This window comes from Myotis daubentonii, chromosome 13, assembly GCF_963259705.1.
Source record: "Myotis daubentonii chromosome 13, mMyoDau2.1, whole genome shotgun sequence".
Classification (NCBI taxonomy): Eukaryota; Metazoa; Chordata; class Mammalia; order Chiroptera; family Vespertilionidae; genus Myotis; species Myotis daubentonii.
In genome coordinates this window covers 49055360-49080991 of record NC_081852.1, presented here as the reverse complement: position 1 = coordinate 49080991, position 25632 = coordinate 49055360, and the positions used below count along the sequence as shown (strand labels likewise).

The following is a 25632-nucleotide window of genomic DNA, read 5'->3' as shown; positions in this document are numbered from 1 at the left end:
TTGTGAGCACTTAAAAATGTTTAACTCCATGAGAATATCTCAACTCTTCAATATAATAATTATATCAAACATTTTTAAGCTAGACCAGACCTTCTCCCTAATATATGCTGTCATAAACATCTATAATTGTATGTTGTAGCATTTTTCACAAAAGGCATCAATCACGTATTTGACCAACATTTCTATTCCCCAGACAGCAGAGGTAGTATCAATATCCTCAATTATTGCACCTCTAGGTGCTGGTACATAATAAATGCTCAGTAATATTTGTTGAAAATAATATCCTTGACCTGGTATCTGGGTAATAAAAAGCAGACTGTTGATACTTCTCATGACATATACTAAAAGGTAAGAAATGGGTTTTGCTCTCTGTGCTTCTTCATTTTTTCTGTATCAATATTCATTTGAGAAAATAATTCAATATTTCATAACATGAATCTGTTAGAATATGTTAGACTCTGATATCTGTTAGTAAGTTACATGGGAGAAAAAAAAAGTTGTTATGGCAAAGTTTTCAGTTATTTTTAATGATTAAGCTGTGATACCTGTAATAAAGATTAAATGAATAATCTCAGCTTTGTACCTGGTTATTAAACTGGCATTTTGAGCATCAAAAAAGGAAAATAAATTCTTTAAGCTTAAGGGAGACAGATTATATTATGACTCATGATCTACTAGTGAAACCTGAAAACTCTCTTTAGGGGCTAGAGCCTCTGGTAGAACATTCCAGAATCCATCCATGACTGACGGATACAGGAGAGAGCAGACTGATTCCTCAACCACATTTCAGCATCTTAATTATGAAAAATTCAAACCCAATATTAGTACAACAGTAGTATTTGAAGAAAGGAGAATTAATACATCTTTTTTCTCTCACTCATTCCCTAGCTGCTTATTATAAAGTGTCTACTCTAGATGACTACTTCTGGTATCTCTACCAAGTGCTTCAAATTAAAAAGTCTCCATTTTTAAAAGCAATTTCAGTAACAATCAGTAATTAGAGCAGTGCTCAGAGCAGCCAAGGGAAGCAGGGCCAAAATGTCAGAAAAGCAACTAAAAGAAAAAGCAACCACAAAGGAAAGTCACTATCCCTTCTATGGCACAGCTTGGTGGCAGCGCCTATCAGGGATCCGCTCTCTCTCTCAGTACTTTTAAGAAACAAGCATCTCCTTTGTCAGCAAAGAAACACACTGTGGGCCAGTCCTTGGCCTTAGATATCTTTGAGACAATCAGGCTAGTAGAAGGGTGGTGTACTCTGGGCTCTTGTCATGATTGCAGCTAGCAGGCAGCCTTCCTTCCTGGGGCTTCTACGTAGTCACAAAGTCCACTTCTACACTCTATAATTTGCCCCCTTTCTTTTCAACCCCACAACTATTACCTGGATTGAGGTCCTCTTTATCTCTTATCCATGGGCAATTTAAGATCTTTGGATGTCCTAGACCAGTGGTCGACAAACCGCGGCTTGCGAGCCACATGCGGCTCCTAGGCCCCTTGAGTGTGGCTCTTCCACAAAATGCCACGTGCGGGCGCCCACGTACAGTGCGATTGAAACTTCGTGGCCCACGCGCAGAAGTCAGTTTTTGGCTTGGGTGAGTCTATTTTGAAGAAGTGGCGTTAGAAGAAGTGGGGGGTACGTTCGCTGAGGTCAACCCCTCAGATTGAGGACCTTTTTAGCAAAGGCCAGCTTAGGAGTACCCTAATTAAGTTAATAACAATGTACCTACCTACATAGTTTAAGTTTAAAAAATTTGGCTCTCAAAAGAAATTTCAATCGCTGTACTGTTGATATTTGGCTGTGTTGACTGAGTTTGCCAACCACTGTCCTAGACAATGAGGAAAATTTTGGTCCCTCCACCCTGATGTATTTATCAAATATAACATCATAAAATAAAAAGTTTTTCAGTATATGAACATGCAAATCACTTCTTTCTAGATTTGTCTTCAAAGTTTTGTTTAGTTCTGCTTCCACAGATAAGTTTGTGTAGGGAAAGGTTTCTCTAGAAAGTCATACTTGCATTGAGATTTGAAAGATAAACAGGACTAGCTAGATGGAGGAGAAAAGGGCTCCCAGAGGGAAGAGTATGTGCTAAGAAGGCCTTTGCGGGTAAGAAGGAGGATGCATTCCCTGTTGCATGAGTGAAGGGAGTGCTTGAGAACAGGGGTAGAAAGTCAGACAAGCTATGTGCTGAGCAAACTTTATCCTCCAAGCTATGGGGAGGCCAGTGACAAATTTTAAGATTTGTCACACATTCAGCTCATCCAAACCTCTTTCTGTTCCTTCTGGCACATCTGAGATCTACTGACACTTTCAAATGCAAAGAGAGAACAAACATAAGCACCAAATCCAAAACCAAACCAAACCAATCTCGCTTCCACAAGGCAAATAGCCTTAATTCTTCAAAATAAGTTTCCACCTGAGATTTCTTTCAGACTGTTCCCTCAGAGTTCTTCCCAGTGGTCTCTATGGCCCTAGCACCCTCTTTTCTCTTGTGTCTGCCATGATTTCCTAACCTTGCTCAGGGTCAAGGCCAAAGACCAGTTCCAAACCTTACTGACCAGCCTCAGGGCCTCTCATGGGATCTGGTTTCCATCTTAGGGATTGGCCCCACCCTCACTTCCTTACCTCCCACCCCCATTGTAAATCCGGTCTAGTAGTTAGTTCTGCACCATGTGCCTTAGGAGCGCCTCAGGCTACACAGGAGGAAGAGACTCCTCCTCCCTCCTCACAGAGGGCAGGGGAGACACAAAGACCAGGATTTCATCACTCAGCGCCTTTGACATGCACATGTATTAAGGGCTGAATTATGTCCCCTCCAAATCCGTATGTGCAAGTTCTAACCCCCAGTACCTCAGAATGTGACTGAATTTGGAGAAAGAGTATTTGAAGAGATCATTAAGTTAAAATGAAGTTATCAGGGTTGGCCCTAATGCAATATTCTTAAGGACTGGTACCCTTATAAGAGGAGGAAATCAGGACACAGATGCACAGAGGGAAAACCCATGTGAAGATTAAGGGAAAAGGAGAAGAGGCCTTGGGAGAAACCAACCCTGCTGATGCCTTACTCTCAGAACTAGCTTTCAGAACTCTGAGACCTTACATTTGTGTTGTTTAAGCCAACCAACCTATGGTACTTGGTTATGGCAGGCTTAGCAAACTAATGCAATATGTGACAAGATGACAAACATTTTTCCCCATCAGTATTCCTCTCAGGAGGAACTCTTCTTATGTCAGAACTGCAGAGATCAGAGCAAAGAGAAGTCAAAAGTCCAACCCAGATGGCCTGTGTCAGGGTCTATGGATGCCTGGGCATGTAAGAAGCAGGTGCAGACAAGTGAAGGATTTTGGCTGTTGTGGAGCAATAGATCCATTGAAGCTGGGGAGAGCGTCAGTGAGTGTCTTCGTTTCCCATTACTGCTATAACAAATTACCACAAATGAGTGGCTTACACAAATTTATTCTTTTAGTTATGCAAGTCAGAGGTCCAAAATCAGTCACATGGGGTTAAAAAATCGAGGTGTCAACAGAGCGGCAATCCTTCTGGAGGCTCCAGAGGAGAATCCATTTCCTTGCCTTCTTCAGCCTCCAGAGAACACCTGCAGTCCAAACCTCCTGCCCCCATCTCCAAAGAGCATCGCTCCAACCTCTGTTTCCACTGGCACATCTCCTTGTTTTGACTTTTCCTGTTCTGCCTCCCTCTCTATCCGTAACCCTGTGATTACGTTGTGTACACCTGGGATTCCCACCTCAAGGATACTCTTCCCACCTCAAGAGCCTAAACTGAATCACATCTGCCAAGTCCCTCTTCCCTGTGGGAAAACATCTTCACAGGCTCTGGGGATTTGGAGGTGGACATCTTTCAGGGAGAGGGCGTTAGGCAGCTTACAATGGTGAGGAAAATCAGAGGGCGGCTTGGCCCAGGACCGAGTAGGAACACAGAAATATCAATGGGGACTTCCTGGGTGGAAACCCAGGTGCTGTGATCCCTGTCCTTGACCTCATACATTTTCATCTACCACCACCTAAGTCACAAAATGCTTGGCATAGTTGGTTAGAGTCCCCCAGGAGCAGGCACTGAGACAAGAATTAAGTAGTTTAGTTGAGAGATGGTATAACAGAAGAGAAAGGACCCGGGCAATGGAGGGCAGTCAGTATATGGAATATTACAAAGCCAGCTAACTATGTGGGCAACTAGAGCTTAATCCCACTGGGAAATTCTCAGACTTGTCCCACATGAGAAGCAAGGGAACCAGGGTGTCTATCCACCAAATCCTGTTGGTCATTGGCTAACGGCTGATCCCACATGTTAATTCCATGGCCCTTCTACAGTGTGCTGTGTGGAGGAGTGACGTAGCGTCTATGATTTGGAGAAAGCACTCCAGCAAAGAAATGTAAATCCTAGCAACCAGAAATCAGTGGGAGAATACCACAGCGAAACACTGAATGGATATGGGCAGGACATCTACAGTGTCTGTTAAAATTAGATTCCTCAGGAAATCAGCAACATGGCTGAGTTTTGCATTGTCATGGATGCAGGGTTGAAATAGTCCATGACTGTGAGGTAAGAGCAGACATCTGGATTACACTGAAAATACACATGGATGAAACAGTGCCTGATGCCGATAGAGCTGCCACTATGGCAACTCATTTCTGCAGACTCTTCTACAGTAAACCCAGCCTTGAACTCTTTGCTATCTGGCTCTGATTCAGGACTTCTGTGGAGTCCCATTTCCAGCATTCCCAGGTCTGGAGCCAATTTCCCCCTCCTCTCCCACTCCCACCACATTTGGCTTAGGCAGAACATCGCTCTGTGCTGCTACCATCTCTATTGCTCTTTTGAGTAGATGAACATATATTGGATAGAGTTTCTCTCCACCCACTACTTCCTCCCTTGATTAAAAGGGAAAATTCAAAATAAATTACAAAGAGAAAAGTCCCAACTGTTTTTCTCCTTCCGTTTCAGGCTTAATCCTCAGGCTTTTCCCTGTTTTCCCAGCCATGAATCAGGCAGTTCTGGAATTTCCATGTCCAAATGCACGAGGCCAATACGCATGTGGGTACTTTTAAGAAAAAAGTCAATGTTCTATAATTTAATTTTCTCCTCTCACATTAAACCTGCCACTCTCCTCATAACCAGAGTGATAAATGCAGAGTCAGACTTCGTCTTTCTGACATTAATACCCATCAGTACTTCAAATGCAAACAATTGTGACATTCGACTTCATAAAAATTACCAAGTGCACCGACTCTGCTTAATTAAACCATTTAAAAGTTGCTTTTGTTCCATTTAATGAATCATATATTATACTGCAATGAAACATGCAGCAAAACAAATACTTCACAATGCTTCCAATTAAGACTCACTTCACTTATGCCAATTGACGATACGAGTGTTCCACACTTCATTCAGTTTGTGCATTTTAAGTGAACTGGTTAGTGAGAAGGGTGCTTCTTTGCTAATGAGTTTTGTAATCAAGGCATCTATTTTAATTTCAAATTGGCTAGATTGGGGAAAATTGCTAGACTAAATGACTGGTACTAATTAGAATTATAAAAATATTCATCATGCCATGGAATTAACAGAGGGGTCTGATTTTCCTACATTTACATATTGCTTGAGTTTTTTTTTGGGGGGGGGGTGGAGGGAATCTTGACAAATTGTCTTCTCTTTAGCAAATTGATCAAACACTATATCTGTTTTAGCCCTTCTTCTCATTTAAAGCATAATACATATTCATGATTTGTAAATGAAGTTAAATGATTTCAACTTCTGTCTTCATTACCATATTAAAGATGTTGTCTCCATAAGCTTTCTTAAAAAAACTTCAGATCACAGTATTACCTATTTAAATGTCAAACACTTTGGTTTAATCTGTATATCAACTGAATATTGGAACAAAGCAATGGGAAAGGTGAGCAAAAGAAGACAAAACCTGTTAAACAACACAACTGCCTTATTGTTTATTTTCTGTCTGAAGCAGGAATTTTTTTTGTTTCTTTTTTAAAATGTCCTATGGCCCATCATCCAACAGTAAGAAATTTGATGACTTCCCTCCTCAAAGTCCCACCTGGAAAGTGCCACCAGCTGAGGGATGTGATAGAAGAACGTCCTGGGCATTCACCTGAAAGTCTGGTCTTTTCATGGCTGGCTACGCTCTCTCTCTATTGGAGTGCTCAATAATATAGATTGAGGTTCAGTATAAAGGGGCCCCTGAGGAATTCTGCCAGGAGGTGGTAGAAAGTCTGTTGATCTCCTAGGGAGAGTGGGGTACAGTGGTCCTCAGGAAAAGGGGAGGACCTCAGCCAGGCGTAGTAGAAACAGCAGACTGGGCCCCTCACTGGCTATGTGACCTTGAGCAAGTTAGCATCACCTTCAAGAGTCCTATGCTCATCTGTAACTTGGAAAAAGTAATATCCACCTTGCAGATTCCTGTGAAAATCCAATGTAATGCTGTACACAAAAGCACCTGTGAGTGCCCATTCCCAGGACATACTTAAGGACATATATCTTCATTTCTGAGAAGCACTTGCATGTCAAACAATGTGTAACTACACGATGGAAGAGTTACTTGGCGCAAACCTTGATTCCCTGCATATGTCTACACCCCTTGGCTCCAGTGTATCCATTTCCATTATCAATGTCAAATCAAATAACTAAATACTAATTCAATTTTGGGATATAGCTGCAAAATTCATCTTAAATCTACCAGAATAAATCACTTCCTTAACATGTATCTATAGTGGGTTATTCTAAATAATAAAATCCATATCAATAGCTGAGTTGTAAATAATATAGATTGAAATTATATCCAACCAGAGTATGCTTTTTGTTGGGAGAAAAAAAAATAATTCCTAGAGTTTCACAGTTCAGCAGGGATTGTAGTGGAAAGCAAAGTTGAAGAAAAGAGAAACCTCAGGCTCAATGTATCCTCAGCTCAGGGAAATTTTCCTCTATGCCACATTACCTCCTGAAAAGGTATTTAAATAATAATTTGAAATGATTTTACCTAAATTGATGCTATTAACACCTAAAACCTTTCTTAAGAGCATTGCCTTATACATAGGACAGAACATAAGCTATGCAGGGTAGATTACTTTTCAGAATTTTTTAATTATAAAAGTAATCTAATGAAAGAATAGAAAATTTGGAAAACAAATGGTATGGAAAAAAATCCATAAACCTAATACCATCATTTTATCAGAGAACCCAGATAATATTTGGGAATTTATTTTTGTTTCTTTTTAAAAATGTTCTCTTTCCTCCTTGCTTCCTTTCTTCCTTTATCTTATATTTTGTATATCTATATTCAAAGAATGCTGCTTTATTTAATATGTATTACGTATGAATTTATATATATATATTAGGTATGTAATATGAGAGATATACAGGGTGAGGCAAAAGTAGGCTTACAGTTATTTGTATATAGAAAATAATTCAATAATTAGTAAATAATAAAAGAATAAACTCTGTGTTTCATGAACCCACAACTATATGCCTACTTTTTCCCACCCTTATGTATTAAACAGGTATTAATATGTATCCATGTTGCTATACAGTCACCATGACTACCATTTCAATGGCTGCAGAATATTTTCACAAACGTATGAAGAATGATTTAAAGGCCCTTATGTTGGGAATTCACTAAGTTTCGATCCAGTTTTTCCTATGATGAAAGACTTGGATAAATATCACTGTGCCAAAAGCACTGTGGTATTCTCTCATTGCTTTTGTCCCAGAAGTGGAGTAACTGAACCAATGAATCAAAGTTATGAAGACAAGTATGTCTTCTGATACACACTGCCAAGATGTTTTCCAGGAAGGAAAACCTATTTGCACAACCATCAGTGCTATTTCAGAATATGAATTTCACCACAGCGTTCCCAGCATTGGGTATTTTCCTTATTTCACAGAAAATAGGACCATTTTAAAAATTGAAACCTGTTCAATTAGTTTGACATGAGCATATTTTGAAAGTTTCCTTATGAATTCTCTGAGTTCATTGTGCTTATTCAACATTCATTAATGTTTACCTTGACTTTAGTCTAATCTTCTAATGTTTAGATTTTTAAAAATTCCTCTTCTCTGTCACTTACTTCACTTGCTATCTTCCAACCTTTCTTCCAAGGGATTCATCTTGTGTCAATTCCTGCACCAGTTTAGCTAGTCATCAATCACTGGCATTAATTATGACCTTGGCCAACGTGGCCCCACTGGGTGTGGAAGGTAATTACTAGCGAAGTGCACAAAGGGTGTTCTGGGGTGCCTATCCTGTGTGCTTCTTGATTAGGTGCTGGTTTCATAGATGCACTCAGTTTATAAAAATTCATTGAGCTCATGAAATGTGCACTTTCCTATATGTATATTACATGCTAATTTAAAAGATTTAAATACTGACCCCAGCTTTAAAAGGCCAGGTGCTGACCTAGCCAGTGTTCCTCAGTGGTTGGAGAGTTGGCCTGCACATTGGAGGGTCTCAGGTTCCATTCCCAGTCAAGGGCATGTACCTGGGTTGCAGGTTCACTCCCCAGACCTGGTCAGAGCACTTGATGAACAACCAATCAATGTGTTTCTCTCACATCTCTCTCTCTCTCTCTCTCTCTCTCTCTCTCTCTCTCTCTCTCTCTCTCTCTCTCTCTCTCCTTCTTTCCTTTCCCTCTCTCTCAATGGAAAAAAAATATACTCAGTGAGGATCAACAAACAGACAAGCAAAGGCCAGGTGCTATCACACCAGGGTGAGTGGTCAAGATGAAGGCAGAGACTGGAAGGAGGATAGAAGGTATGTTCAGGTCAGGCAGACAAGATCAAGAACCAATAAAGCTGTCAAAGGAAGAACCAAGCAGAAGAATTCGTGAGTCCACCTGGAAAACTGGAAACCCAAGGTCAGAATCAAGCAGAGGGTCAGAGTTAGGGGCACATGGCAGCAGTGCGAGCACAAAGGATGGGGCATGCATGAAGACAAGGTCACTCTGTACAGGAAGCAGGTGGGAGAACACAGGAAGCAGTAGTTGTAGTCAGCTCCTTCACCAAAATACTGCCATGGCTGAATGTATTAGAGCTTATCTGTTTTAAAAAACATGTTGTTGGATGAAGGTACCTGAGTACCCTTCTTTTTTTATATATATATTTTTTTATTGATTTTTTACAGAGAGGAAGAGAGAGAGATAGAGAGTTAGAAACATTGATGAGAGAGAAACATCGATCAGCTGCCTCCTGCACATCCCCCACTGGGGAAGTGCCCACAACCCAGGTACATGCCCTTGACCAGAATCGAACCCGGGACCCTTCAGTCCGCAGGCCGCCGCTCTATCCACTGAGCCAAACCGGTTTCGGCCTGAGTACCCTTCTTAACACACACATACATATATACATGTATACATATATGCTACATCTTCCATTCTTTTAGCAATTGCTCTGTCGCCTAAAAGAAATGTGCCAGGTTACCAAAATGGACACCTAGAAGATAGAAGAAGAGAACAGAAAGTCTGAGATGTGACAGAGAAAGAGCCGGCTTACAAAGACAAAGGCCACCAGATGCACAATTTTCCTGAAGGTTGTTCCCTTGAGCGAATGTTCTCATGAACAGTGTTGACATGGGTGGAGATCCTCTCCACACCACCCTCATTGGATGCAAGTAAATAGTATACATTAGCCCAGTCAGCATGGCTCTATGGTTGAGGTTCTACCTATGAACCAGGAAGTCGTGGTTCAATTCCTTGTCAGGGCACATCCTGGGTTGCGGGCTTGATCCGCAGTGGGGGTTGGTGCAGGAGGCAGCCAATCAATGATTCTCTCTCATCATTGATGTTTCTATTTCTCTCTCTCTCTCCCTTCCTCTCTAAAATCAATACAAATATATGTTTAAAATTGCATACATTAAACCAGTTATTTTATTCAGAACTCAGCTCAAATATATTAATAGGAATATTTGAATAACACAGAGGTTGCTCCACCTTCTTAATAAAGAACAGAGACATTCTTGGACCATTGATTTTGTTTTCACCTACAGGAAAGTGGCCTCATGGAAACTGGTGTTTTTATGGTGATGGCAATAGCACATCCCACTGTACTGATCACAGATGAGGGGGGCTGTGGGTTGTTTTTCTCTTAAATGATACACAAATGGTTTTTATAGGCATGGGAGAGGACCTAATGAAAATGCAATGTTTTTCTTTAAATAAAAAGTGCCCTTCAGTCCTACATGTATTCCATGCGGGATAAGCTTAAAAACCACTGTCATCCCTAGTTAATCCCCAACAGCTTTTATCCCCACCAGGTGGGGAGACGTGACGCCTGCTTCTGCCAATGGCTACCGAGGAAAGTTATCATCACCTGCTAATCCTGGAGGCTCTGAATACAATTACATTTCTAATCGGAGGGTTTATATGAGAATTTAAATGGAAGGAACAGCTTCATTTTCATTCAGCATTCTAGAAGTACAGGTTTAAACTTCCTTTAGAATTTTCAAGCCCTCCCCAATCCAGACACACTCTAATCCCCCCGTGCTCTGCGAGTGTGGAGTGTGTGATGTGGTAGCCCCAGGTGGGACCCAAGCAGCAAAGCCCGGATGGAGCCTCCACAGTTGGCCCTGTCTTTCCAGCGACCATGTCTAAAATTGCATCAGCTTCTTAACCAGCTAGTCAATCCCTCAGCTGGATTTGAACTTGGCTGGTAGCTGGTGATAAAAAACAAACAACAAACACACAAAAAAGACCATAGCTGCACACCCACCTCTTCAATTATCGTAACAGCAACCTATCATTAATGCACTAGTGTTTTAGAAAGTGTATTTTACATTGAAATTATTGGCAATGCCACATCAGTCTAGCCCAGAAAGAGTCTGAAAACAATAGAATCTGAAATCCCATCTCTGATCTCGAAAGCCAGCTGTACTTGTTAAAGTTGCATTTTGCCAAGAAGACAAACAATAATAAAGAGCTTTGCAATCCCACCTCTCATGCAGAAGTATAGCTATTTTCAGTCCCCCATCTCTGGTGGAAGGCCCTGTGCCAGGGTGTATGCATCCCTAAATACATGAGCACGTGCTCATTAAAAAAAATACATTGAGTCTTTTGTCAAAATGAGGGGTGTTTAAACATTGGCTGCCTACGATGAGAGCAGCACCTATCTATTTAGAGCAGTGGTTCTCAACCTTCTGGCCCTTTAAATACAGTTCCTCATGTTGTGACCCAACCATAAAATTATTTTCGTTGCTACTTCATAACTGTAATGTTGCTACTGTTATGAATCATAATGTAAATATCTAATATGCAGGATGGTCTTAGGCGACCCCTGTGAAAGGGTCGTTGGACTGCCAAAGGGGTTGCAACCCACAGGCTGAGAACCACTGATTTAGAGGATTTCAATGTTCTCAAAACCTATATCAAAATCTTTCAAAAATTTTCAGTTTTAGTAAGATTATTGAGCCCTCCAGCTAATCTAAAACAGCACAAGGTAAGCTATGTCAGTCATCAGTGGGGAAATAGCCTGATGAAAACAAAAAAAAAAACGAATTCTGCCTGTTAAATAACTGATAAACAGTCATCCCTCAAAAGATGTTTTAGAACTGTGGTGAGAAGGGTAGGGGAGGGAAGAGAGAAAAGAGGGGAGGGGAAAAGTGGGGAGAGCAGGAGCATTTTTATTTCTTTTATTTCCAATTTGGTCAACTGTAACCTATTACTTTTGCTGGTTGTTTTTAATCACAGAAATTCTTATAAAGCATCTCCAAAGCTTCCTTTAAAACTGAATATATATCTTATATATATATTCTTATTTCAGAGAGAGAGAGAGAGACATTAACGATAAGAGAGAATCATTGATCGGCTGCCTCTTGCATAACACCCCCCCCCCCCCCCCCCCGCTTCCTGAGGACCAAGTCTATAACTAGGGCATGTGCCCTGACCTGGAATTGAACCATGACTTTCTGGTTCATAGATCAATGCTCAACCACTGAACCATGCCAGCCTGGCTCCAAAGATTCTTATACCCAAGAAATAATCTTTTGTCTTTACTAAGTACTGAGTCCTTTTATTAAAATGCAAGAGCTGGCACAGAAATTTGCAGGAATTGGGACTCCCATAGGATGGTCAGAATGGAAGGACATGGTCAAAAGCCCAAGTCAAGCTGAGCAGAAAACAGAAAGGACTTTGCTATATTGGGACACATCAGAACTGAAGAGGCATGGCCCCCCTACAGGGTCAAGTGCAAGGTGCATTTGCACCCTACCTACCCACCCCTTTGCAGCTTTGGAAGTTGAAAGGCTTGGACCTTAACCCACACCCTGGCCTTGACCAGGGTAAGGTAGCCATGTTTCCCAGTTGACTCAAAAGTTGATATGAGGCGCCTTAACTAAGACAATACTAGGTGCATCTCCCAACTTCTGGATACAATTCTGTTCTATCCAGAAGGTATTTCCTTAGTTCTCCAGCAGTGTTTTTACCAAGTGAGATCTCCTGCCAAGTCTCCTGCAGGTTCAGGGTAGCAATTTGGAAGATGAAGCAATTGGATATGGCCTGTTTAAAATATCATTCAATTATGTCTTTTGTAATACATACAACAGAATGAGACAGCCTTACCGATTCTAAAGAAATTGCTGATGCATTGCATCAAAGGCACAATAATGGAAACACAAACACCTCCCTCTCATGCTGCTGTTTCCTTCCCACTAGCACTTTTCATTTTCTCTAGAAGCAACCAGCTGCCTCAGTGCATGCACATCAGAGAAGGCTCCCGTCTGAAACAAGACAATTGTACATCAATCTTAACCACCCTTACATCTTCATTTGCTGCTGTACAGCATCACTCTCCTTGACTCTACACCGATAAATTACCCCAAAATAAAGAAAAACTCTCCTGAAACTTGGATGACTGGATCTGGGTGTTTTATGTCATCTCTGCAAATATTTCCAGAGGCATCATCTGCCTCTTCACACCATTTATTTAAAAGAATGGCAGGGCACCGCTTAGAAACTTTATGGGCCTGAAGAATAGTCAGCCACTTTACACAAAAGATGCCAACAAGGAAGAGTACCTAAGGGACCACCCATCCAGAAATGTGCAGTGTGGCTAGGAACATCCATCAACAACATGGCCACATTTCCAAATATTTTTACTAAGTGAAGAAGCAGCCACCGAGCCTGAAAGTGTTGTGAATGCATTTTGTCCACAAGGGTGGACACTTCCTGATCAATGCCCGGAATGTTCTCCGCGCTGCAGTGATGGAGAGAAAGGATACTCCATCTAGATACACACAAGACACATTGCATTTGGTTCATCAGCCTCTTGGCATGAGATCCCTGTTGCTTCTAATCTAGCTTGTCTGCATATAAATAAAAACATGGTTTAGGAGTTCTGTGCTAGCCATTTAACATCATCTAAGTAAGTTCTTTCTATTTCAACATAGCTTCAAAGTTCCTGAATATATTAAGCATCTAAACTCACAGAGTATCTGACATTTGGCTAAGTCTTTCATACAATATCCACTAGATGCCATGAAAGAATGTATTTGTAATGGCTTTTGCTCTGCAAATGTCATGTGGGTGTCCTTAAGGGATTGCATTAAGCACCTGACGCCCACCTCGAAGCTCCATGAATGAGAGAGATAAAGGTTATGTTGAAATTATTGTTTAAAGGTGCTGACATCACACATGTATACACACACACACTCATTCACCACATACTCACATTTATAACCACATATTGTAGTATATACTGATCAGCAACTATTTCAGGATTTAAGAAAGAACAAAGAGAAGAAACTATTTCAATGAAGGTTATTCCCGTGGATCTCTCTATGCAAGACAGTGCTTGGAATTTTCTATTTCCTTTCATTAATTGATTCCACAACATTATACTGACATCAATCACAGTACTAAGGCTCTAGAGATGGCAGGAAATATGAAGAGGAATCATCTAAAGTTCATTTTCTTAAGTATAGATTGATCAACTATAGAGGGTTTGTTCCCATAGCATTTATACATTCAGCCACTTGATATTATTATCAAATATTTACTGAGCACTTATTAAGTACCAGGCACTGTGCTGAGGTCTGGTGCTATAAAGGCGAGAAAATATGCTTTCAAATCCTGGCTCCTCCAGTTACTAGCTGGGTGCATCTGAACACCTGTGTGTACTACAGTCACTATACAATTATTATGAATACACATTTCCTATTTATCTCACAAGGTTGTTTTAAAGGTCAAATGAATAAAGTTATATAGAAAACTATCTTGAACCTATGAAATAATAAAGAGCATTGCCAATAAATAAAAGATAACTTCCACATATTTTGATACTTAAGAGTAGATAGGAAAGTTGGTTGCTGAAGACAAAATCAACTTGCTTGGAATAATGAAATGCCACGGAGACCCTTCCAAAATCTGGATGGAATAAACAAGTGCTTTTCAACGAGTGGTACTTGGGTGACAAGATGTGAATGAAAACAGTATTTGTTCACCTTTTGGTCCAGACTGTAGGCCAGCACCCAGTCCTCTTGCTTGGGATGGAAGAGCAGACTCTGGATGTAGAAGGTGAGCCGATATTTCTGATAGGTCGCCCCTTCATCTGAGCTGATCAATATGCTGCTCTCCATTTCAGGATCACTGAGAAGCATGATCTAAACAAAGAAGAGAGGAGAAAGTATAGAGTTAGTGGGAGAGAATAAATACAAGAAATTAAAGCATAAATATAAAGTCATCTGTACGTGGCACAGAAAGGGCCATCTGGGATCTATATAAAATATAAAATATTGGTATTTTTCTCCTTGACTTAGTCCTTCATTGTTGAATTGAGCTGAAATATTGTGCAAGGTTAGGCTTGCATGCAAACAAGGCTTCATTTTTTTGATGTCTCTATTTTTTAAGTCCTGGGAACATAGTCTTGTGGTCCTCTGTCCCTGACATTGGGGCCATCCCACCTCTCTGTCACCTCTTCCCTGCTCACTTCTCCATGTCACTCCTCATCAAACTATTGCTTTTATTGCTTTTTACTCATGAAAAGGATCCCCTGTAATCTCACTGCTTGTTTGGTTCTGTCTGAATTATTTTAGTGATTCAATTGATTTAAGTGATTTCATGATCCCTTTGTTCTCAATATTTTCCAAAGCACATATCCCCAAAGGACCTTGAGGCAAAACCTGCTGCTCAAGAAGTCTGTCATCCCCAAGCCAAATGGACAGAAGTATCGGCTTTGACATCAGAGAAAACATGCTCAGATCTCAACACTCCTCTCTTCATATCGTGTCACCTTGGAAAGTGAGTTAACCTCTAGAGGCTTTGGTTTCTACAATAATAATTGAGTCTGATGATACCCAAACTGCCTTTAAGCACTTGGTAAAATGAATAATCTTGACAAGAGATAGCTATGATTAATATTCACCTTTTGATACTTACTGAAAATCCCCTTCCAATATGTGTAATTTGGCTTCTACTTATGGTAACTCAATAACATTGGTCCCACTACAGATGTTATTGCCTTTCTAGTATTTAAATCCAATAGACACACCTAGGCACTCAGATCTTTCCTTTAGTTAAACTCCTGTGAATCTTTGATACCACCGGTAATTTCATCCTTCTTGAAGCATTTTCTTCCAGGTACTTCTATTGCATCATGTCATCTGGTCTTTCTTTTAGTCTCTTTTGAATATTTAACTTCCTGTTATCTTTATCATATGACCATTCCTCAACCCTCAGCTTTGACCCTCTTCTCTTTTCACTCCACACATTGGTTCTCAGTGATATCTTCCACTCTCATTTTACTTTTCCTCAATTACCATCTTTCTGGAGACAACTCATAAATTAAATCTCAATCTGAGGTCTCCTTCTCTTTGTTTTAAACTTGAAAAATTAGCTTCCTGGTAGATTCTTCTATTTGGATGTTCTCCAAGCACCTCAAACTCAACATGCCCCATAGTGTACCTCATTCCAGTTGATTATTCCCCTAGTGTTCACTGCCTGGTTCAGCAAGTGTTTCTACCAACCAACCATTCATATGAAGCAACCTGTGTGTAACTACAGTCAGGTAGTAAGCACAGGTCTTCACCCTTCTCTCTTCTTTTCCACACACAGCCTAAAATCCATCTCTAAGGCCTGTGTATTTCACCTACTAAATGCCCTGAATCAGATCTATCCTTTCCCTGCCCATTGTGATCGCCTTAGTCCAAAACGTGACCCTCTCTGGACTGGATTGCCATAAAACATCACTAGCCAATCTCCCTGTACCTACCTTGCCTCCTCCAATTCCCTCTGTACACTTGTGGCCAGAACGGTCTTCCTGATTCTCACATTCCCCTACTTAAAGCCATTAAAGTTATCATTTATCATAACCTGGCATAACCTGCCCAGTGCTTATGCATCCGGCTTCATTAGTAACATAGACCCTTCACCATTATTATCCTGATTCCTTTGAGTTCCTAATGTTTGCTGAATGACTGAAGAAGAGAGTACACTTATTTCCTCTTACACTTTTTCCTGTCTTTGGCTAAACTACCACCAGTTGTTGGAGGTACTTCTACACATGGTCTGAATCATGGGGCCCAAAGTACAAAATAAAGCCAAAAACAATTCCGTACCTTATAAAATAAAACTATTTAATAGCATGATTGTTAAAATGTTAGCATAGCATATATTCATATAATAAATTAAGCTTTAAAACGAACTCAATCCCTTTAACTGCTAAGATTAATTTTTGTTTTTGTTTGTTTGTTTTTCTTTTATTTCTTTACAGCTTCCAAGACCAGCTTACTTTCTTTCAAATATTTGCTTTGGCTTTATTGAAGTAAGTTATTACTAGTTATCAGCAAATTTGAAAGAAATGGATGCATTATGTAACTTTTTTCCATTCATGTGTGAATAATCTAGGGCAGGGATTGCCAACCTTTTTCATCTTGTAGCACACATAAGTAATTACTAAAATATATTTTTTGCTGATCTAAAAAAAATAGGTATAATTTTGATTTATTCACACTGAGCAGCTATTGTTACATTGGCTGCTGTCATTTTTTTTTTTAATTTGACAATCTAAGGGAAAAGAGGCCAGTGGCCCTGACTAAATAGTCAGGTCTTGCATGTTTTGAAAATGCTGCAGCACACCAGTGAGCTGCGGCACACTGGTTGAAAACCGCTGATGGAGGGGAAATATTCTAGATGAGTTATTCAGAGATAGAAGAACTTTTTCCTCCTTTGGCACTGTGATGGCGTAGGACAACTTGAAAGCACCCCTGCTGCCCTTGAGGAAACCTCAGAGGATAGATTCATGCTCCTTGCAGAGTGTGAGAGGGCAAATCTACTCGTTGAGAATGAGGCTTGCGTAAGGGCCCGTGCTTGCTTCATACGGTGTACTGATGGGTTCCCTAACAGGCAATGACATAACTTTCCCCCTGGTGCAGAGAAATGACACTGCTGCTTTTATGCAGGTATAAAGGAGCTGCAAGCCTATGATTTTAATTAGGAGATAAGACCAACATCATAAACAAACTTTATTTTATTTGCCATGAGTTACAATACACTGAATAAGAGTTACCAGCAAGTAGCTACTGCAATGTATCCTCTTCCTCCAGCCCTGTTTCTTCCTGTGCCCACACTTGCATACAAAACACAGCGATCCGCACACAAATAGCGCATCCATGTGTCCACACATAGCCTTACGCGGACACAGATGCAGCATAGATGTGGGAGCGCACACACAAAAGTGAGTTTATATACAAGGCATATAGACATTTTGTGGGTGTTTTAGGGAGCTTTTATTGGCAAGAGTACATTTTTATTGCAACCTTTCCCTGACATTCTCATCAGAAATCCTTTTATATACTTTGATATCACTGGCAGTGTCTGTATATAATCCTCATTTCTGAGAAGATTAAAAGGAAGGGGAATGGCAATCTACACGTGCTGGATTTCCAAAATGTTGGGCACTTTACTGGATCTTTTATCAAAACTGAGTGTGAATTATGTGAAATATCATCACTTGCCTTTTGGTAAGTGAGGCTCAGAGGAGAAAAGCAACTTGACTTTGACCTCCTCTGATCAACTCACACACTACCACCTCCTCGTATGCACACTAACACTTCACTGGACCTCAAAACCATATCTTTCCCAAAGTACAGAAGTCAGAGAAGTTTTTCATTCTTCCTTTAAGCATCTCTAAGAATTCCACACCAGCCCAGGTGGCATGACTCAGTGGCTGAGCATTGACCTATGAACTAGGAGGTCACGGTTCGGTTCCAGGTTAGGGCACATACTCAGGTTGTGGGCTCCATCCCCTGGGTGGGGCGTGCAGGAAGCAGTCAATCAATGATTCTCTCTCATCATTGATGTTTCTATCGCTCCTTCTCCCTTACTTTCTGAAATCAATAAAAATATATTTTTAATAAGAAATCCACACCAGAAAAAAAAAAAAAGCAGCTGACAGACAATAGGGTGATGAACGCCTGGGGTGGAGGGTGGGGTGGGCTAGAAGAGGTCAAGGGAAGGAAAAAGAGACATGTAACACTTTCAACAATAAAGATTTTTTTTTAAGTATATCTTTATTGATTTCATAGAGGAAGGGAGAGGGAAAGAGAGATAGAAACATCAATGATGAGAGAGAATCATTGATTGGCTGCCTCCTACACGTCCCCCACTGGGGATCAAGCCCGCAACCCAGGCATGTGCCCTTGACCGGAATCAAACCCAGGACCCTTTAGTCCACAGGCTGATGTTCTACCCACTGAACCAAACCAGCTAGGGCAATAAAGATTTTTTTTAAGCCTCTTTCCTTCTCTGACACCTATCTGCCCCGGCCAAGAGGAGACAAATAATTAAATAATAGGAATAAAAAAAAAATGTAATGTCAGTGCTCAAAAAGGAAAGAAGGAGAAGGAAGAGACCACAATATTAACATAAATACAATAAGAGAGCAAATGCCTCCTCAGAAGTTGTCTCAAGATAACATGTGTGTGCTGCATATAAATATACTATAGATATAAAGAAAACCATCTCATAACCACCCATGTTTCTGTTGTTTGTTAAGCAGGGATTTTGAACACAAATGCTTAAGAGGGCAAAGCAGGTAAATAATAAGTGAAGCAGATAAAACCAGACAAGGATTGGGGAGGACTGTGCTGAAATGGGAAATGCCCACCTTTTCTTAGAATATTTCAAACTGAATTTTAAAAAAAAATTGTGCCCAAATTAAATGTCTGTGGACTGAATTTCTGAAGTAGTTGCGTGACCCATGTCAATGTTATGATCACTTGCTTCTACAGAAACAAAGGAATGTACAGCCCTTGCCTTTTCATATGGATAGAAACCCTCTGGCAATACCTGTGAGTTCTGTACTTACATGGTTTTAAAGAGTTCCCACTGGAAATTTTTGTTTCATTTTTTTTTTCTCTTTTACTTCATTTTGCTTTGGTCTTTTATCCAGCTTTTCCTGACATAAGAACTGCAGTGGGTGTGTGAATGTATTGGGAGAGGAGTATTTCTAATATGGTTTAGCAGAATTATTAGTGGTATAGACTCTGGGGGCAGGTGCCTTGAGGTCAAATCTCAGTCGGATATTTTATGTGTAGACAGAAGGATATTATTCAATTTCCCCAATCTGTTATTTCATCTATTAAAAAAGCAGATAATAATTGTATGTAACTCACAGTGCTGTTGAGATAATTAAATGAAATGCTGATTAAAACAGCTTAACACAGGCCCACAACTCCTAAACAAACATTAAACTTTATCTTTCAATCACCCAGGATAAGAGTACAACTGCAGTCAGAAGCAATGCCCAGCAGGTGGGAGACAAAGAGAAGCGATTTGGGGATTATTTGACTCCCATCATTCCTGAGCTTTGGGGATTAAAACGAAAAAGATGGGTGGTAAGGGAAAAGGGAAGTTGCTGTTCAATGGGTATTATTTAAAAAGGAACAACAGGCCCAAAATGGAGTCACTTGTGTTAAGGCCCTGTGTCAGAAAACTAAGACCTAAGACCTAATACCTACCCCAATTATAGCTTCAACCTCCCCCAGGAATGTGACCTCTAGCCAACCAACCAAGAATTTCCTTGTCAGCACTAGGAGGTGATTCCCCTGACACACCCCTTCTGGTCCCCTTAGGACAGTGATTGGCAAACTCATTAGTCAACAGAGCCAAATATCAACAGTACGATTGAAATTTCTTTTGAGAGCCAAATTTTTTAAACTTAAACTATAGAGGTAGGTAATTGTTATTAACTTAATTAGGGTCCTCCTAAGCTGGCCTTTGCTAAAAACATCCTCAATCTGATTGAGGTACATTCACTGAGGTCGACCCCCTCCAACTTTCCCATCCACACTCTTCTTGTATACTTGTTTCGACTATCTCCTTTCGTTCATCCTCTCTATATGTCCACCCCCTGCTTCTTCTAACGCCACTCCTGCAAAATAGACTCGCCCAGGCCGAAAACCGACTTCTGGGCATGGGCCACGAAGTTTTAATCGCACTGTACGTGCGCGCCCGCACGTGGTATTTTGAGGAAGAGCCACACTCAAGGGGCCAAAGAACCTCATGTGGCTTGTGAGCCGCAGTTTGCCGACCACTGCCTTAGGAGGTTGACCTTGAATAAAAAAAAAAAAACACATTCATTGCTCATCATTTCCTTTGTCCATCCCCTCTCTGCCTTTGAAAAACTTTCTACTTGCCAGATAGGATGCTGCCCAATTCATGAATCATTTAATAAAGCCAACTGTACCTTCAAAATTTATTCAGTTGAATTTGTGTTATGTAACAGTAAGAAGCTTCAATCATACAAAATGCTAAAGTTCTAGAGATTGGCTGTACAGTATTGTCCTTACTGTTAACAACACTGCACTGTACAATTGAAAGAGCTTGACAAGGGGGTAGATCGCATATTATGTGATTTTTTAAAACCACAATTAAAAATAAATGGAAGGATGAGGGAGAAAAAAAACTATGTTTTACATTTATTTTGCATATATTTTACATCCCTGATAATAATTTAAGAAAAATACACTCTACTAGCAAATATCAATGCTACCAAAATGAACACCAGTCAGTGGGTAATTGTGTCAATTTGGTAAATACAATTGCCACTTTGAAATGACCACTCTCATCTCTTCAAAGGGAGGCTCCAACCTAGGAAGCAACTAAACACATCCCTGCCTTAGGAATGAGGACCTCATACAAGCAGTCTCTGTATTTGGCCATTCATTATACATTAACTGCTGTAACTCATACTGGAGATGGACAAGTATTAGAGTTTACCAATGTAAGGACGGTACAATACCATGTTTTCATTTACTTGCAATGCTTTTGCAGGAAATTCCTGGAAAAGTTGAATAATAGTGGCCCTAATTTTTTTAAAGCAATCTTAGAAAGTTTTAAAGATTTCTCCCCACTTTCTTTATTTTAATGTATTTTTTGTTGATTTCAGAGAGGAAGGGAGAGGGAGAGAGAGAGATAGAAGCATTAATTATGAGAGATAATCACTGATTGGCTGTCTCTTGCACACTCCCAACAGGAGATGGAACCCACAACCCAGGCATGTGTCCTGACCAGGAATTGAACTGAGACCTCCTGGTTCATAGGTTGACACTCAACCACTGAGACACACCAACTGGGCAATAGTGGCCTTAATTTTAATGGTGTCCTGCAAATTGCAAAGGACACACTTGGAGGTCAGGAATCAGGCAGCAGGATGTGCTCAGTCAACTTACAACTTCAAAAGCCTGTAAGCTTATTTGTGTCTAAACCAGTGAAAATTAGTATTGGAAATGTCAAAATCCTTCCCCGAAATCTTTCCAGAATATACCTTCTCTTGCTGCTGGCGAGTCATACAATATCATTGATGAATATGTTACTTTATTCAATACTCAGCCTCTTTTTTTCTCTTGTGTGTGATTTATAAAACAAGGGTGACTAAAGGTTTCTCAATCCCTCACTCTGCCAGGGATCCCAGAAATGCCAAGGAAACAAATTCTAGTCCAATGTTTTGAAAACAGTCTCAGAATAGTAGTAGACTTCTGAAGAGAAAAAAAGAAATACTATAGTTTACTGTGTAATTGAGTCTTAATGGGAGCCTCTTAGCACAACAAGAAATAGCAATAATATCAATACAAGCTCATGAAGAATATAAGAGAGGTATTCTTTAGGTTGACCCTTAAACCTATTGGCATAATTGACACGTTGTTGAATAGTGACTTATTCAACTATAACACAAGTTGAGCCTGTTATATAAAAAGCTTTTAAATCACAATATAACAATATACTAGTACCCCCCCACACACACACCATCTATCTATCTATTTATCTAACATGTCCTCTAGCAATGATTCTCCACTGGGGTGAGAAGAGGAATTGCCTCTAGAGGACATTTAGCAATGTATGGAGACATTTAAATTGTTCCATTTTAATTGGGGAAGAGGGGGAGTTATTGGCATCTAGTGGGTAGATGCCAGAGATGCTGCTATACACATTACAGTGCATAGGACAACGAATTATCCAACACAAAATGTCAATAGTGCTGCTGTTGAGAAGCCTTGTCACCATATATATATATACATATATACACAGACATACTACTATGGGGAAATATATAAATTACATATACATTATATGTACAGATAGTACATTGATACATACTCATGCTCATATGCATGCTTCTTTCACCTACTGCCACTAATACATGCCAGATTCAGACCCCTCACCTTTCCTGCCCCAACCCATCACATCTATTTGTCCTTCAGAATTTAACATAAGCATCACTAGTAAAGCAACAATTATTGAGGCCAATCAAAAAACATTAAATGATACAAAAACAACTAAACAACAACAAAAGTATTTTTTAAATGGGCAAACGACGTGAATTTTCTAAAAAAAATATGTAAATGGATAAAAAGCACATAAAATATAGTTAATATCATTAATCATAAGGAAAATACAAATAAAAACCACAAATGAAATACCACCTCATACCAATTGAGATGTAAAAGCAGAGAATATAGTAAGTGTTGGCAAGGATTTTGAGAAATTGGAACCCTAGTGCGCTGCTGGTAGGAATGTAAAACAGTGCAGCTACTAAGGAAAACAATATGTGGTTCCTCAAAAAATTGAAAATAAAATTGCATATGATCCAGCATTTTTTTCTGGATATATACCCAAAAATATTGAAAGCAGGGCCTCAAAGAAATATCTGTACACCTACCCACATTCATAATAGTGCTATTCATAATAACCAAAAGATGGGAGCAACCCAATTGCCCATTGATGGAGGACTAGGTAAACAAAGGTGGTCTATATATACAAGGGAAATTATTCAGTCTTTAAAAATAAGGAAATTCTGTCACATGCTACAACATGGGTGAAATAAGGACATCAGGGTAAATGAAATAAGCCAGTCACAAAACAAAATACTATATAATTTCCACTTACTATATAATTACTATTTATGTGGTAACTAGAGTCAAATTCATAGGAACCGAGAGTAGAATGATGGTTGCCAGGGGCTGCGGGAAAGGGAAATGAGGAGTTGTCCTTTAATGAGTACAGACTTTTAGTTCTGCAAGAAGAAAAGAGTCCTGGAGTTCAGGAAAGGCCTCATGAGAAGGCAGCCTTTGGAATGGATGTAGGAGTCAGGTGAGCTAGAACAGAGTGAAGGAGGTAGAGTGTTGTGAATGGGGTCAGGGGATGAGGGGTGAGGTAAGCACCCAGGCTTTATCCCACATGATGTGGAAAGCCTTGGGCTTTGAATGAGGCGCTGATAGGCTATGGCTTGCATGTTGATCCTTTCACTCTGGCTGCCACTCTCGTGGAACAGAGCATGTGGGAGGTGGGGAATAGAGGGACAGAATCAGAGAGATTAGCTGCAGGCTACTGCTAGGATCCAGATGGGAGAGGCTGATGGCCCGAGCTAAGGTGAAGTGCCCAGATACTGAAATGGGTCTATTTCTGGTTGTATTTAAAGCCAACAGTCAAAAGGGTCTACTTACAGATGAGATGTGGGGTATCGAAGAAAGTGAGGAGATCTATTAAAATTTTTTTACCCATACATTCATCTCAGTGTCACTTATCATAATTAAAAATTGGAAATATCTCAAATTGTCTAATGGGTTTTTTGCCTGAACAACTGGGAAAACAGAATTAGCATTTCGGAGATAGGAAAGCCCTTGGCAGGAGCAGGCTGGTGCTTTAAAAATACGGAATTTGGTTTTTTAAAAGGCCAGGTGCCTATTAGACATCCAAAAGGGAATGTTAAGTAGACAGGCGATAGATGTACTAAGCCTATTTCAGGAGAGCGGGGTCAGCTGCAGACAGGAACTCAGAACACATCAGTGCTGAATAATAGCATTTAAAGATGTGAATCTGCAGATCACCAAGACAGCAGCCATAGACAGAAAAGAGTCTGGAGAACTGAGCTCTGGTGCACTGTTTAAGTTTCAAAGAGACGAGGGGGGACCCAGAAAAGAGTATGAGAAGGAGGACAACCCAGACACTGCAGTGCCCTTGAAACCTTAAAATCAAGGAAAGAAAGCATATCAAGGAAGGGAGTGTCCAATGTGTCAAATGCAACTGACAGCTAAGTAGGGTAAATACTGAGAATTGGCTGTCGAGTTTAGCAGCGCTGAGGATGGTAGTGAGCAATGCAAAGGCAGTGGCGTGCAGTGTGCAGACAGACCTGCTGCGAGTAGAAATTGGCATGACTGTTCTGGAAAGCAAGATGGCAATATGGAACAAGAATCTTATAAATATTTATATGTTTGACCTTGCAATTTCTCTTCTAGGAATTTATCCAAAGAAACCATCAGGGACCCAATAAAAGATTTATCCACCTGTATGTTCATCTCAGTGTTATTTATAATGATAAAAAATTGGGGGGAAAAACAAATATCTGATAGAATGATTAAATAAAAGCAGGCTACCTCCATTCAACAGAATATTATGCATCCATTAAGTCTGAATTCAAGCAGTTGTATGACACATGAAAAATAATCATGTGTAAACTGTGCATAAAAAGCAGGCTAAAACACAAGAAGCAGCATCTCAATTTTGTTAAAATTGTTTACATTTTATGTCTGTATTTACATAAATAAACTTACTCCATGCTAACAGAAGTGGTTACTGTGTGGCAAGATCATGAGAAATTTTGTCATTATCTTTACATTTTTCTATTATCTCCCACATATTCTACAAATGTGCAATGAGCAGTTATTACCTTTATAACCATATTTATTCTCATTCTCTCTCCCCCCCTCTCTCTCTCTCTCTCTCTCTCTCTCTCTCTCTCTCTCCAGACACACTTTCCCATTAACTCTTTTGAGAACTCAGAAAGGTTATGCTAACCTGTTGCCTGCTTTGGAAAAACAGAAGTTGAATAAAAACTGCATTGTGAAAGCAGGACAGGTGTCCTGTAAAGGAAGGGTGGTGAGGGGACCTTAACGTATACAACAGTAAGAGCATCTCCAAACTCAGAAAATGGTATTATGGTCCTCCCCTGTGGAGTAGAAATCTCGGGCATCCTGCCCTCCTATCTCCAAATGCTGCGGGCTCCCCGCCCCCATACACTTCATGGGATAGATCTCCCCCAGCCCAGCTCTGATCATGGCATTTCCCCTCCACAAGAAACTCTAGTGCCCTCTACCTGGCACAGAAACCAAGCCTGACACTTCAGTTGG

The 25632-nt window shown here is 40.2% G+C and overlaps 1 protein-coding gene across 1 annotated transcript in view; it reads right to left on the bottom strand.

Annotated features, from left to right (window-relative positions):
* Positions 1-25632, bottom strand: part of SORCS3 (sortilin related VPS10 domain containing receptor 3) — a 521399-nt gene that overhangs the window by 228747 nt on the left and 267020 nt on the right. The window contains exon 4 of the mRNA XM_059661336.1: positions 14452-14610. Within this exon, the coding sequence (XP_059517319.1) occupies positions 14452-14610 (159 nt within the window). The remainder of the gene's footprint in view (positions 1-14451; positions 14611-25632) is intronic.